The sequence below is a fragment of the Ammospiza caudacuta genome, chromosome 8 (assembly GCF_027887145.1).
Source record: "Ammospiza caudacuta isolate bAmmCau1 chromosome 8, bAmmCau1.pri, whole genome shotgun sequence".
NCBI lineage: Eukaryota > Metazoa > Chordata > Aves > Passeriformes > Passerellidae > Ammospiza > Ammospiza caudacuta.
Window position 1 is genome coordinate 28,334,574 of NC_080600.1, and position 12,706 is coordinate 28,347,279.

The following is a 12,706-nucleotide window of genomic DNA, read 5'->3' on the forward strand; positions in this document are numbered from 1 at the left end:
TGATGATCTTCTGGTTCCAACACGATCCCCCCCCCACCCCCACCATGGGCAGGGACGCCACCCACTAGATCAGGTTGCGTCACTCACAGCGCTCAGTAGCCCTTCTCCCACTTTCCCAACAGCCCTGCCCAGCACTGGGGGACAGCAGGCACCCTGTCCTCTGACCCCTGTCCTGGCAGGCAGCACTCAAGCACTTCACTCCTGTCTGAGAAGGGGTGCTCCCAGGGCGGGCACATCACCTCTCCTGAGACACCTAGCTCAGCCTGGGTGTCCCACTCACGCCTCACAGGTGGGACATGGGCATGCAGAGAGTCCCTTTGCCACACCGTGACCTTGACACCCCGCTCCAGGGCAGCTCACCTTCTGGCTGGGGATTGGCCGTGACAATGCACTTGAGCAGCACCTCTGCCCCCACGACAACGGACATGTCCTGGATGGGGATCTCAAAGATGGGGGCTTCCAGGGGGTCTTCACCCGCTGAGACATAGGAGTCATCTGAGGACTCTGCGCAGGGAGAGAGGGGCCCCGTGGCTGTCAGCAGGGTGAACTGGGTGGGTGCTGTGCCATGTGGGGCTGCATGCAGGCAGAGCATGGGTCTCCCAACCCACTGCTCAACCCTCTCTGGGGCTTGAGCAGGTACTCAGGCCATGCAGTGGATGGAATGGACACATCAGGATCCACCATGGCTCAGAGCAGGCACTGGGGACAAGACAGGGGACCGGGAAGGGGCAGGAAGCATACAGCTTGTTGTACATCCCCATAGGGCATAAGAAATGAGGTGACAGTGGGGTGTGGAAGAAGGAGGGTCATATAGCCTGCTGCATCCCCCACCCTGAACTTCCCCCAGTCCCTCATGGGATGGTGCCTGCTGCACCCCAATACATCAGCAAGCATCTCCCAGCTCCCTCCCCTCTCATGGCCCCAGCACACGGACAAAAGTCCTGGGGCTGTGCCAGGAGCCTCAGACACATGGGCCTGACACTTCTCTGGCTAGAGCAGAGCCTAAAAGCTGCCAGCCCAGGTATAGTCCGGTCTAACATGCTGGGATGGGCAGGACACCTCTCGCCCAGCCAAGCCACCTTCCCCTGGGGAAGCTTGGGCTGCATGCCCTGCCTGGACCACCGAGCATGGCCCAGACAGGACAAGTTGCAGTGGGTCCTTTGTGTCCCAGACCACAATTCAGTGTGCTGTATCTTTCCTGTGCCAGACAAGAGGTATGGAGAAGATAGCAAGCGTTGTAACCTCAAGGCCCAGCAAACTGGCAGCCAGGCTGGTCTGTCTTATGGCACTGCTTGGTGCCAACTACCCCAGAGTCTCATCCCTCCACCCCTGGGCTCACCACACCTCCCAGGGGCAGGATGAAGGTTCCCCAACCCACCCAGGGGCTGGCCAGGCCAGCTCTGTGCCTGCAGGAGGGCAGAAGGCCATGCCCATACCTAGCTCTGGAGAGGTGGGCCTGGCTCGGCGTCCCTTCCCCTTGCTCCGTGTGCTCCTGCCTTCTTGAGCCATCCGGCCACTCTCTTTCTTCTCTGACACTTTCATCTGCCTTCTCTCCACATCCCTGCCCACACCGTGCTGTCCTGCCCAGCTTCGCTCCAGACGAGCTTCCTGCTCCATGCCTGGCTTTGCCCAGGGCAGGAACCGCACTTCTGAGGGCGTCTCTGGCCGCCGGTACAGTCCGTGGGGCACGGCCAGCCGGGCAGCCAGAGCCTCGTTCAGTGCCCCGGGGCCACGGGCGGGGCCTCCATCGGGGTACAGACTGCCTTCGGCGGGCCCCGCCTGCGAGAGGGCCACCCTTCCCTGCGGACTGGCTTGTTTCAATGGCCACTGCTCCTTCTTCTTCACTTCCCCAACGCCTTCTTGCTGCAGGCCCCTCCTGGCATCCTCCGCTGAGCTGGGCTGTCCAGTCGCCCCACCTCCCCCCACCGGGGCTCTCTTCCCGCGCTGCCCCCCCGGCAGCGGCTCCCCGTCAGGTCCCACCAAGGCCACGCTGGAAAGCGCCAGGTGCTGGATGACGTGTGTGCTCTCTGCCGGCGGGCAGCTCTTGGGGGGCAGTGCCTTGCGTCCGCCGGCGCCCTGAGAGGAGGGGGCGCGGGGGGTGCGGGGGGCGCGGGGTGCGGGGGGCTCGCTGGCCGCTGGGGGTGAGGGTGCCGGGGGCGACCCGGCTTTGCAGAGCTCCTGGGAGCGCCGCAGCTGCTGCTTGGAGACCGTCCGCTTGATGCGGCTCAGCTCCTCCGCAAACTTGTGCTCGATGGCGTAGACGCGGTTGGCGAACTTGCCTCGCTCGTCGAAGGAGGCGGCTTTCTGCCGGAAGGCCAGGCGCCGGCACGCTGCCGTGCTGCCCGGCTCCCAGCGGCCGCCGTCCCGCAGCTCCTCCCGCGAGCCGCCCGGAGTGCTGGCGCGGCGGGGCCCGCTGCTGGGCTGTTCCAGGGAGCGCGTCTTGCGCAGCGGCAGGTGGGGCCGCGCGGGAAAGGGACTGTCCTGCTCCAGGCTCCTCTGCCGCTCCTCAAAGTACTGCAGCCGCTCGAAGATCCTGGAGCCGGCACGCACCAGCTTGGGCGATGCCCGCACGGAGATGCGGCCGGAGGTGTCGCTCATGGGTGTCTGCGGGCGGGAGTCCTGTGTGCTTCCCTGTGAGTACCCAGAGGACTTGGGCTTCTTGATCTTCTCCTCGTACTCCTCAGGAACGATGTCCTGGTACTCTACCGGCACCGAGGACTTCTTGCGGGGGGTCACGGGTGTGAAGGAGGGGACGCCAGGGCCACGGGCAGCGGGCTGGGATGCGGCGCCAGCGGGCAGTTGCAGACCTGTGCCAGCACGAGGAGATGGCGAGCGGACGATGGGTGGCTTGGCAGTCAGTGGCAGAGCAGCGGGGGATCTTGGGGCCTCTGCACCAGGCTTTGGAGAGACAGGGCCTCTGTGGAGGTCATCTCTCCGGTAGCCTCCCTGGGGGATGCTGCTGCAAGGGCAGAGACAGAGGAGCATGACTTAGAGACCACCCTTGTACCTGCTTGGCTGCATTCCAGCTTCCAGTCTGAACCACAGTGTCCAATGGGGCATGGCAAAGGGGTCAAACAGTCAGGGCAGCCTGGGGAGACCCAAGGGGTCCCAGCAATGGCGTCTGGTCACCCTCAGACCACTGGGAGCTGGCTGGGTGAGGTGAGAGTCCTGGGCTGCTGGGACCCCTTGCCCAGGGGTACTCATGTGGAACAGCAGGGTGATGCTGGGTTACCCAGTGAGTCCCTCCCCAGGGCCACCATGCAGACAGGACCAGGGGCTGGGGGGTGACTCAGTTTGCTGGGATGTCCTGGTGTGCTGAGGCAGTGCAGCCTGGCCAGAAGGGGTCCCCAAGGCTGCAAGCCCTGCCTGTGCACATGCTGCTGTGGGCACATCTTCCTATCCCACTGCCCCCAGAGGGGCTCAGCAAACGCAGAGTGGAAATCATAAGGTGGAGATGAGGTTCTGGTGGAAGAAGCAGCCTTAAACAAAAAAAAGAGCAAGATGGAGGTCAAAGGAGCAGGCCTGCAGGTATGGGAACCAAAGGCGGCAGGGAGGGACGGGGGCTCTGAGCACATCAGCAGGATCTGGGGAGGCAGCACCCCTGCACCATGAGCAGATGCCTATGTGTGTCCCAGGCTACTGTGCACCTCCAGTTCCCCACACTGTGGGCTGCACCCCACCATGGTGGGGTGGAAGAGGAAAATGCCCATGGTATAGTCTGCAGGTGGGGTACTGCACCTCAAACAGTGGCACAGGAGATACACCCAGCCTCAACCTGGCCACAGCAGAAAGGGACCCCACTCTACATCACCCCCAGGCTGCATTGCTCCCACCTTCTCACCGAGAACAGGCTGCCTACTGCTCAGAGTCCCCACTCCTCGTCGGGGAAGGTGAAGGCAAAGAAAGGCCGGGTGGAGGGAAGGAGATGGCTGCAGGGGTTGGAAGGAGATGGCCCCAGCGTGATGTCCCCTCCGTGTGCTCCCGCTGGCTACTTACACGTGGAGCGAGAGCGCCCGTCCTCGGTACAGGCTGAAGGCGCTGCCGTACGGGTCGCTGGCCACCGACAGGCTATCCTCTGACCCCCAGCTCGTGCCCACCAGATTAGCCCGTGATGCCCGCACCAGCGGCTCCACGCCCAGGTGCCGCACCTCGGCGCCACGCGGGGCCGGCGTGTTTGCTTGCCTTGGGGTTCCCTGCGGCTGCGGCCAAGCAGCGGGACGGAGGTAGGGTCCCCGTGCAGAGAGGCTGGCATCCGTCTCCTTCTCCACCACGGTCTGCTGGCTGCCTGACCAGCTGGAGCGCTCCTCTGCCTGTGACAGGGCCAGCACCGAGGTTGGCGTTGTGTTCATGGAGGCGTCCACGAGGGTGTCAGACCCACCTGAGAGAAGAGGTATGAGCCAAGACTGGGTGCCTGTGGGACAAGCTCAGCCTCCTCCTCAGAGAGGGCTGAACCACTGTGAGGTGTCCCAGCATGTCCTGAGCAGCACCCTGCTGCCTCAAGCCCTCCCCGCTTTGTATGGGTGGATCACATCTCCCTCTCCATGGACACCCCTAGAGCCTGGCCAGCAGAGGCCTTGTGGGGAGTCATGGCCAGCAGCCAGTGTCAGGGCTCAGTGCCAGCCAGGTGTCCCTGCTCACCTGTGGGGGTGCTGAAGGCCGTCTCATCCTGGAGATCACTGCGCTGTGTCACCTGGGGGTCGCCGGATTCATCCTCACCTGTCTCCGAGTCTGGGGTGGGAGGGGAGAGTAGGGAGTGAGGGTACAGACAGATAGACAGCAGACCACACTGGTACTGCCTGTTTCAGACCCATTGGCTCCAGGAGCACGACAGCAGTGCCCAGGCAGCTCCAGGGCAGGAGGAATGCCTGTGACCTGCAGGGACAAGCTGCCAGGAGGGAAAGGCAGGACTAGGAGCGGGAAAGTCCAGCAGGGCAAGGGCAGGCAGGAACAGTGTTAGATGATGGGAGGAAGGGAGGCAGTGCCAGCAGTGCGAACACAGCTGGCAGAGGTGGCACGGGGACAAAAAAGCAGAGCAAGGGGACAGTGGAAGTGACAGAGCAGGGTGGCAGGCTGGGGCACAGGGTCCACTATAGGGACAGTGATGGCATTGGGAAGGCGTCTTCCTACCGTAGCTTTGTTTCCTGCAGGAGCGGAAAACTTCGCTTCCATAGGGGCAGCAAGAGAGAGAGAGACATCAACACCCGGTTATCGGCCCGGCCTGCGGAGACGCGGGGGCAGCCGGGGGGGGCCTTGTCCCCAGCCCTTCCCCACCACGTCTCCACTCTGCATCACAGTCACTGCACACCGCTCCAGCGCTGCACACAGACCCTCTCCTCGCACACACCGTCCCACCGGTGAGTGCACAGCACCATTCCCTCCCCGTGCCACAGCCACATCCCTCCCAGCAGGACAGCCACCCCTACCCCTGGAGCTGTGCCCTCACCACTGCAGTATCCATGCATCCCTCTGTGCCTGCAAGGCATCTCAGCCTGGGGCTGACCCTCCCAGTCTGTGCCCAGCTGGGCACTCCTGGGGGTGCTGGGGCACACGGACATGTGTCCATGTGACACAGCCTCCCCTGGCATGTACAAGTCCATCCTCTGCCCCACCAGAGCAAGTGCTGTACAACACAGCTGTGCTCCACAGCACAACAGCGGTTGATAAAGCCAAAATTCTCAGGGCAGGGCATCACTAAGAGCTGCCCCCCACCAGGCAGGATGTGGCAAGGCCATTTCAATATCACCCTAATGTGCCATTCCAGAAAAAATAGTGCCATGCTTCCAGGGAAGGACTGACTTTCCTCCTTGCCACTGCCCAAGCCCTCACAAGCTGCAGCAAACAACTCCTGCAGTGAGAAACACATTCCCAGACCCACCACTGCTCCTGTCCATTGCACTCTCAAGGTGTGTGGGGAGCCACACTGCTTCCCCCCACTCCAAGCTACCCCTCTGCAGCCCAGCACTCGACCAACTGCTTCGTGCCCTGCTAGTGCATCAGATTCCCAATCCTAGCCACAACAGTCTGGCAGCCCCTGAGCAAGGAGAGCTGCAGGCCCAGTAGCAGACCAGCTGCATGGGGGACACTGTGAGCTCCTGGCTGACTGGGACCCTATTTTGTGGCTGGTAAGATGCAATTCAGCCCTGCCCAGCCTCTGCTTGCTGCATGGTGGTGGGCTTCATCCTGGCACACTCGGGGCAGCGGGGGGAGTCAGGTCCTGGTAACTCAACGCACCATGCGTGAAGCGCCCGAAGCGCCGCGAGTGGCCGGTCTTCTGCAAAGGAAAAGAGAACAGAGCATTACCCGTGGCACGGTGATAGATACCTGCCCTGCACTCACACTGCTGCCACACCACACACACACACACACACACACACACCCCATCCCAGCACACGCAGTTCCACTCACACCCACAACCTCTCACACGCACTCTGGCATGACAAATGTCGCCCCACTCACGCCCTCCCACAGGCAGGGCACACCTGGCAGCGCTGACATGCACCCCCGCTGCACACCCACGGCCCCACAGGCACACGCCCCCACGCACACGCAGAGATGGATGGCTGTAGGTGGGCACGTGCGGCGCATGCCCAGCCACGCACGCTCACACACCTGAGCGCACATGCGTACACGGGGTCCCCTCGGTGATGGCACTGTGCCCCCCAGCCCTCTGCTCCAGCCCAAGCTCGAGAGTGACAGTGGGGCACCCCAGATGCCCCAGAACTGCTGCCTGCAGCTGGCATAGCCTGCAGAGAAGTCTTTGCCTGGGCTGCTGCCCAAGCGCTCTACAGCCCCTTCAAAGCCACCCAGCCAGCATGGGGATTTGGCCAGCAAAATGTCTTCCAGGCACTGGCCCAGACTCCACCATGGCCACTGTCCCAGCACGGGGACAGCATCCTTCTTCCCCTGCCGAGGCCATGCCAGTTGAGAGAGGCTGCCTGGCAGCAGGGCACCAGCCTGTCGGTGCAGGGGCTGTGCTCACCCATGCCGTCTGTGCGGGCAGGTGGGAACTGAGCACGGGCTGGAAGCACCAGGAGCTCCGTGCCAACTTGGCTGCCCTCTGTGCTGCAGCCCAGGCCTGGGCACCTGCGTGCCTGGGAAGGGACCAGCTGAGGGCAGCCTGTCTGCCAGACCCAGTGTGCACTGACGCCATATCCCAGGAAAGCAGAGGGACGGGGTGATCTCCAAGGCAGGCAGGAGTGGGAATGTGGAGTGCAGACAGGCAGGCTTGGGCTGCCAGGACTGAGCATCCTTCCCAGCCAGTCTGGGTGACAGGGTCTCCGCAGGACACTGATGGCCCATGCCCTGTCTCCTTGGCAGTGGGGAGCCCAGGGCTGGACACCCCGCTGTCTCAAAGCTCTTTGCTCCACCAGCCCCTCCTGCCCCACCATCCCTCCACCTCCAAAGCAGGTCACAGACAGCCAGACCCCAGGGACAGCCAGACACCAGGGACGGACAGCCAAGCATGGCAAGCAGCTAGTTGCCCTTGAAGGGCAGCAGGCTCATTTCACAATGCCCAAAGCTGCTACCATTGCTGTGGCAGCCCCTGCACATGGGCAGCACTCAGGTTCTCACCAACCCCCTGCCTGCATGCAGTGCTGGCCAGAGGGCAGCGGCTGCACGAGACACATTTGTATTCAGGCTGAGCCAGGCTTCACCTCCCCTTCTCGGCTGACTCTGCTGGTTCTGGCTGGCAGCCCATCTTCCAGGCCAGGGAAAGATGAGTGATTAACTGCACCATCGGCGGATAATTCCCCCATTAAAAAATGAAAATGCAATTGAGTGCCATTATTGGCTACTCTCGTGGCTTCCCCAGGGACAGGCGCCATCGGCTCCCCCTCAGATATGGTGAGTGTACCCAGAGAGCTGGGCTGCATTGCCCAGAGCTGCAGAGGGGCTGAGCCCCTTCCCCTTCATCTCTCAACAGGTCCCTACAGGATCAGGGCACCCTGAGGGATCAGGGCACCTTGCAGGATCAGGGCACCCCAAAGACTGGACCGACCTCAAGCACAGCACCCACCTGCAGCCCAGTAGGGAGCAAGTAAGTGCTGGGTGATGCAGGGCCAGCCCCAGGCCAGGAGATGGAAAGGGGGCAGAAACAGCTTAGGGCTTGGTGTGGGATCAGAGTCTGCACAAAGGGGACAGACAGAGAGTGGGGGTAATCCTCCTGTGTGGGATTTCATTTGCATGTTGGGAAAAGGGGTGGAGGAGTCCCAGGAGCACACACTGTGCCACCCAGCCTGGAGCAGAGAGAGGAGCTGGCTGGGATCCACACCCAGCTTTGGCCCTGCGCTACGAGGCAGCTGGGTGAGACCTGGAGGTGTTTCCTTCCCCTGTGCCAAGCATGGATCCACCTGGCCAGGCTGGGGGTCTGTGCTGGCCCAGGCATGGGGCATCCCTCACCATGGCCATGGGGCCTGCAGGGAGAGAAGGATCTCCTGGGACTGTGGAGCTTGTCACCACCTAGCACGTGGAGCCCAGCACCACATGGCACTGCTGCCTATTGTGTGAGACAGGCAGACAGGGAGCAGGGATGGAATGAGGTGGGCAGGGAGTGAGTAACTTGCCTGGTGCAGAGGGACGGCGCTGTGGCTGTTGTGATACCCCTCCCGTGCTCAGCCAGCGCTGCAGGACCCTGCCCTGCCACACGGGCAAGCCCCTGGCCTTGCTGCCCCCAAATGCAGATGGGGCAGCCAGGCTGTGCGAACCAGCCTGCCCCACAGGGACCCTCAGCACCTGCTCTCCCTGGGGACCTGTGTCCCATCGTGCATCTCCCACCCCGGGAAGGTGCTGTGCCTGTCAGCCCCTTCCCGGTCCCCTCTGGGCCACCAGGCACAGTGACAGCGGGGATGCTGTGCGTCCGCATCGGGCCGGTGTGCCCGGGGGATGGGGGCGGGGGGTTGCTGGAAGTGTGCTCCCCATCCTCGCCGCCCCGCGGAGGCCAAGTGACGTCCTTGTTGCTCGCTCGGCAGCGGAGCTCGGCGGGCCCGCGAAGGAAGGAGCCGTGCCTGTGCCAGGCATGCTCCTGACGCGGAGGGGATGACGCATGCAAAGCCTCCTCTCGGGCTCCGTGACCACCGCCGCCGGGGCTGGGAGCCATGCAGCAGCCTCCATTTGCTCCAGAGGGCACACAGGGAACGGAGGGTGGTGCGGAGAGCCCCGAGGGGGTCCCGGCCCGGTGTTGGCACGGGAGGCGCCGAGCCCCTGCCCTCTGCCCCTCCTGCCCGGGCCGGCGAGGCCAGGCGAGCAGCCGGCAGCTCTGCAAGCGGGGCTGAAGCTGGCGCTGTGCAAAGCCCTGGGGAGCCCCGGGGGGCAGCGGAAGGGCTGGAGGGACACTCCCATCCCCATCCTTATTCGCATCCCAATTCCCGTCTCCATCAGCATCCATTCCCATCCCCAGCCGCTCTCGGCGCTGCCCCATTCTCCCGGCACCCGCCGGCACGGCAGCCTGGAGCCCTTACCTGGAATCGCTTCTTCACCCAGATCTTCTTCATGCTTCTGCAGAGCCCTGCCGGCCCGGTGACACGGACTCAGGCCCGGCAGGACGGCAGCCCGCTCCCGGCGGGGTCCCCGCTGTCAGCACGCCGCGGCAGCCAGCGATGCTCCGAGCATCCTTCACCGCCGGCAGCCAGAGCGGCGGAGGGAGAGGAAGGGGCTCGCCAGGTTGGGCTCTCGGGAGGGCTGGAGCTGTGAGCATGAAGCATCACTGGCGTGCTCCTCCCTCCATCCTTCCCCCGCCTGCCTCCGCCTCCGCCTCCCCGCCAGCCCTGGCACACAGTGACAGCGGTGGGGGACAGGCAGGGCACAGGTGGTGGGGGGCGAGGGCCACCGTCGTAGAGGGGAGGGAGGGATGGGGCGTGTCTGAGGCGGGTACGTGGTTTCTCCACCTCTGGCTTTGTCTGCATGGCAGGCAGGGGTCCGAGCCCCCTGCCAGGCGGTGCAGCTGTACCACTGTCCCCTGTCACCTGTCCATCCTGCCCCACTGCCCAGGACAGGGGTTGCACTCCTCTCTCAGGACACAGCCCCCCACTACAGCCCCCACATGCACACCAGCTGGGATGGAATCAACACAGCACAGCAGCACCCTGTGTGCTGTCCCCAAAGTGCTCTCAAACAGGGCAGACCCAGTGCCACAGCAGGCACAAGCCTGCACCCAGCAGCAGGTTTGCAGTGTGCCATGGCACTGCCCAGCCAGGATACAGGCTCACCATCACTCTGCCAGCCTCTGCTCAGTGCCCCACATCCCCCAGGCATCGGGAATGCAGAAGGATCCCCTTGCCAAGACACAGGTGTGGGTCACAGCCCAACTGTACATGGACAGGAGCTAATATGGGCACAGTGCTTCACATCAATTCCCCTGTTGGCAAAACACACAGCCTCCAGTGCCAGTGCTGCTGCCAGGAGAAACCTTGTACCCTGCGTCCCGGGTGCCTCAGGACCCACATGGGTGTGCAGGGCTGGGCTGCTCAGCCCTGTCACAGCACCATTGCTTTGTGGCTGAGACAAGCTGGAGCTGGGAAGGTAGGCTGCTGTCCCTGTCCCTGTGGCATGACACACATGAGACCTCCCTTCCTGCAGGGGTGAGGACCCACAGCACAGCCTAGAGCAGGACTCTGTGCCAGGACCCAGCTGGGATGGGGCTCCTGGGATGTGGGCAGAAGCTGTGGGTGGCAGTCCCCGCTGAGGCTGGCCAGGGACATTAGGACCTATAAGTGCTCCTGGGGCTGGCACAGCCCTGGCACACCTTTCCCAGCTGACCATCCTGAGCCCTGCTGCCTGTCCCAGTTTTCTGGGTGACGCTACAAATAAGCCAGAGGGGCAGTCCCAGCCTCACAGCCCCAGCAGGTCCTGTCCTGCATGCCATGCCCCTCACAGCTCTTGGTGCCCCATAGCTCAATACCTTCCCTCACCGACTCACCAAGCCCTGCAGCATTCACCAGCCCCCTTCCCAGGCCCTTGGAGAGGCTGCCAAGCTCCTGGCCTCACCTCTGTTTGAGCTGCCCCTTCCCACTGCAGAGCATCCTTGGGATGCTGCGGGAGGCCTCCCCACCCGGCGCTTGTCCCCACGCTGCTCACCTGTCCCCTGGGGAGCCAGCTGCTCCACAAGGAGCTGCTCACAGGCATCACGCTCCCCATGGTGCCTGGCAGCTCTGGGTAGCTTTTCTCTGCTTCCCCTCCCAGCTCATGACTCCAAACGTGAGGCTTTTCATGGCTCCATAATAAGTTGCAAATTACCCAGCACAAAAGGAGCTGTTTATACAACATTTCTGTCAGTCCCACAATCCGAGTGATGCTGCGGGGTTTCCGTGGAGACCCTGCACGTCAGACAAGTCCTACAAACACTACAGCTGGCATTAAGGGAATCTCCTGTCAGAGACAGAGGTCTCTGCTGCCCCCCACCAGCCCAGGGTAGGGACAGAAATGAGTACCCTTGAGCCAGATCTAGGTAAAGAGCTGAACTGTGGGGCTCATGTGTGCCAGGGTACCTGCACCCAGGGCTTCCCTGACAGGTACTCTCACCCTATCTGTGTCCTGCTGCAGACACACAGCCTGTGCATGCTTTTCACACTCAAGTGGGATTAAAACACTCATCAGGGATGCTGGGAAGAAGCACCAAGGCTCGGACGTTTCACACAGTGGTACCAGGGTGAGGGTGCTGCCACCAAAGCACCCACAAGGACAGTCTCAGGGAGGACCACCTTTGTCCAGCCAAAACACAGTCACTTGTATATCCTCCAGCTATCCTACATCTGCTCCCCATTGATCACAGCTCCTGGCTGGCTGGGCACACAGCTGTTCCCAGCAACTGTGACTCTGTAGCTATCCCTCAGCAAAAGCTTCACGAGCGACTCTGCGCTGTCCCAGAGATGCTGAACCTCTGGGAATAGCTGGGTCACCTCCAAGAGGCTGTGCCTATTGCAGGCACCAAAAGTCACTGCAGAAGGTGTCCTACAGTAGGTGATGGTCACCTGCAGCTAGGGCTGCCCTTCTGCCCTGCCCCAGCTCCTCTGCAGGTCAGGGACCAGGACAGAGAATGGCAGCCAGTGCAGTGTGGCATGGACAAGAAGCAGACCTGGAGCAGGTGGCCTCACTGCCACCCAGCTCCAGCTCTGCCTGCTGGACACACATCAGCCCCAAGCAAAGCAGACAGCAAACACTCGCTCAGACTGCAGCACTGATCCCACCTTTCCAAGAACCACAGCCCTCCATACCTTGTTGGCCTCCCAACTGCCCTGCACAGGTCCTGACCAGTCCCACAGCTCTGTCCTGGCATCAGTCCCCTGCCCTGGTCCCAGGCAGCAGCCCCTTGTCTCAGTGCCTGAATAATTGATGGTGGTGTGTGCATGCGGCGTCGCGAGTAGGAGGAGGTCTGGCCATGAATCTTTCATGCGTTTGCACCTCCTGGAGTGCTGGGGATGGTCGGCAGGAGCTGGGGATGTGCTGGGAGCCTGGGTAGGTGGCACCTTCCCTAGCTCTGTCCCCAGGGAAGATAACTACAGCAGAGGGATGTCCCTTGTCACTCGGCAGGGCAGTGCCACAGAATCCCTGTGAGCCTGTGGAGGGGCAGTGCTGTGCTGTCCCCCTCTCCCATGGGCTGGGACACCCCGGTGCCCTCTCCAGCTTTGCCTCCCTTTGCTGCCACAAGAAGGATGCCTGAGCTCACAGTGCTCACTGCAGGCAGAGAGCGCAGGGATGCAAGGCAGCAATG

The 12,706-nt window shown here is 62.8% G+C and overlaps 1 protein-coding gene across 1 annotated transcript in view; it reads right to left on the bottom strand.

The window, feature by feature from the left end:
• Window positions 1–12,706, bottom strand: part of SPEG (striated muscle enriched protein kinase) — a 38,187-nt gene that overhangs the window by 21,126 nt on the left and 4,355 nt on the right. The window contains exons 2-5 of the mRNA XM_058810024.1: window positions 4,639–4,728; window positions 3,997–4,378; window positions 1,437–2,959; window positions 361–504 (exon numbers count right to left, since the gene is read on the bottom strand). Coding sequence (XP_058666007.1) covers window positions 361–504; window positions 1,437–2,959; window positions 3,997–4,378; window positions 4,639–4,728 — 2,139 coding nt within the window. The remainder of the gene's footprint in view (window positions 1–360; window positions 505–1,436; window positions 2,960–3,996; window positions 4,379–4,638; window positions 4,729–12,706) is intronic.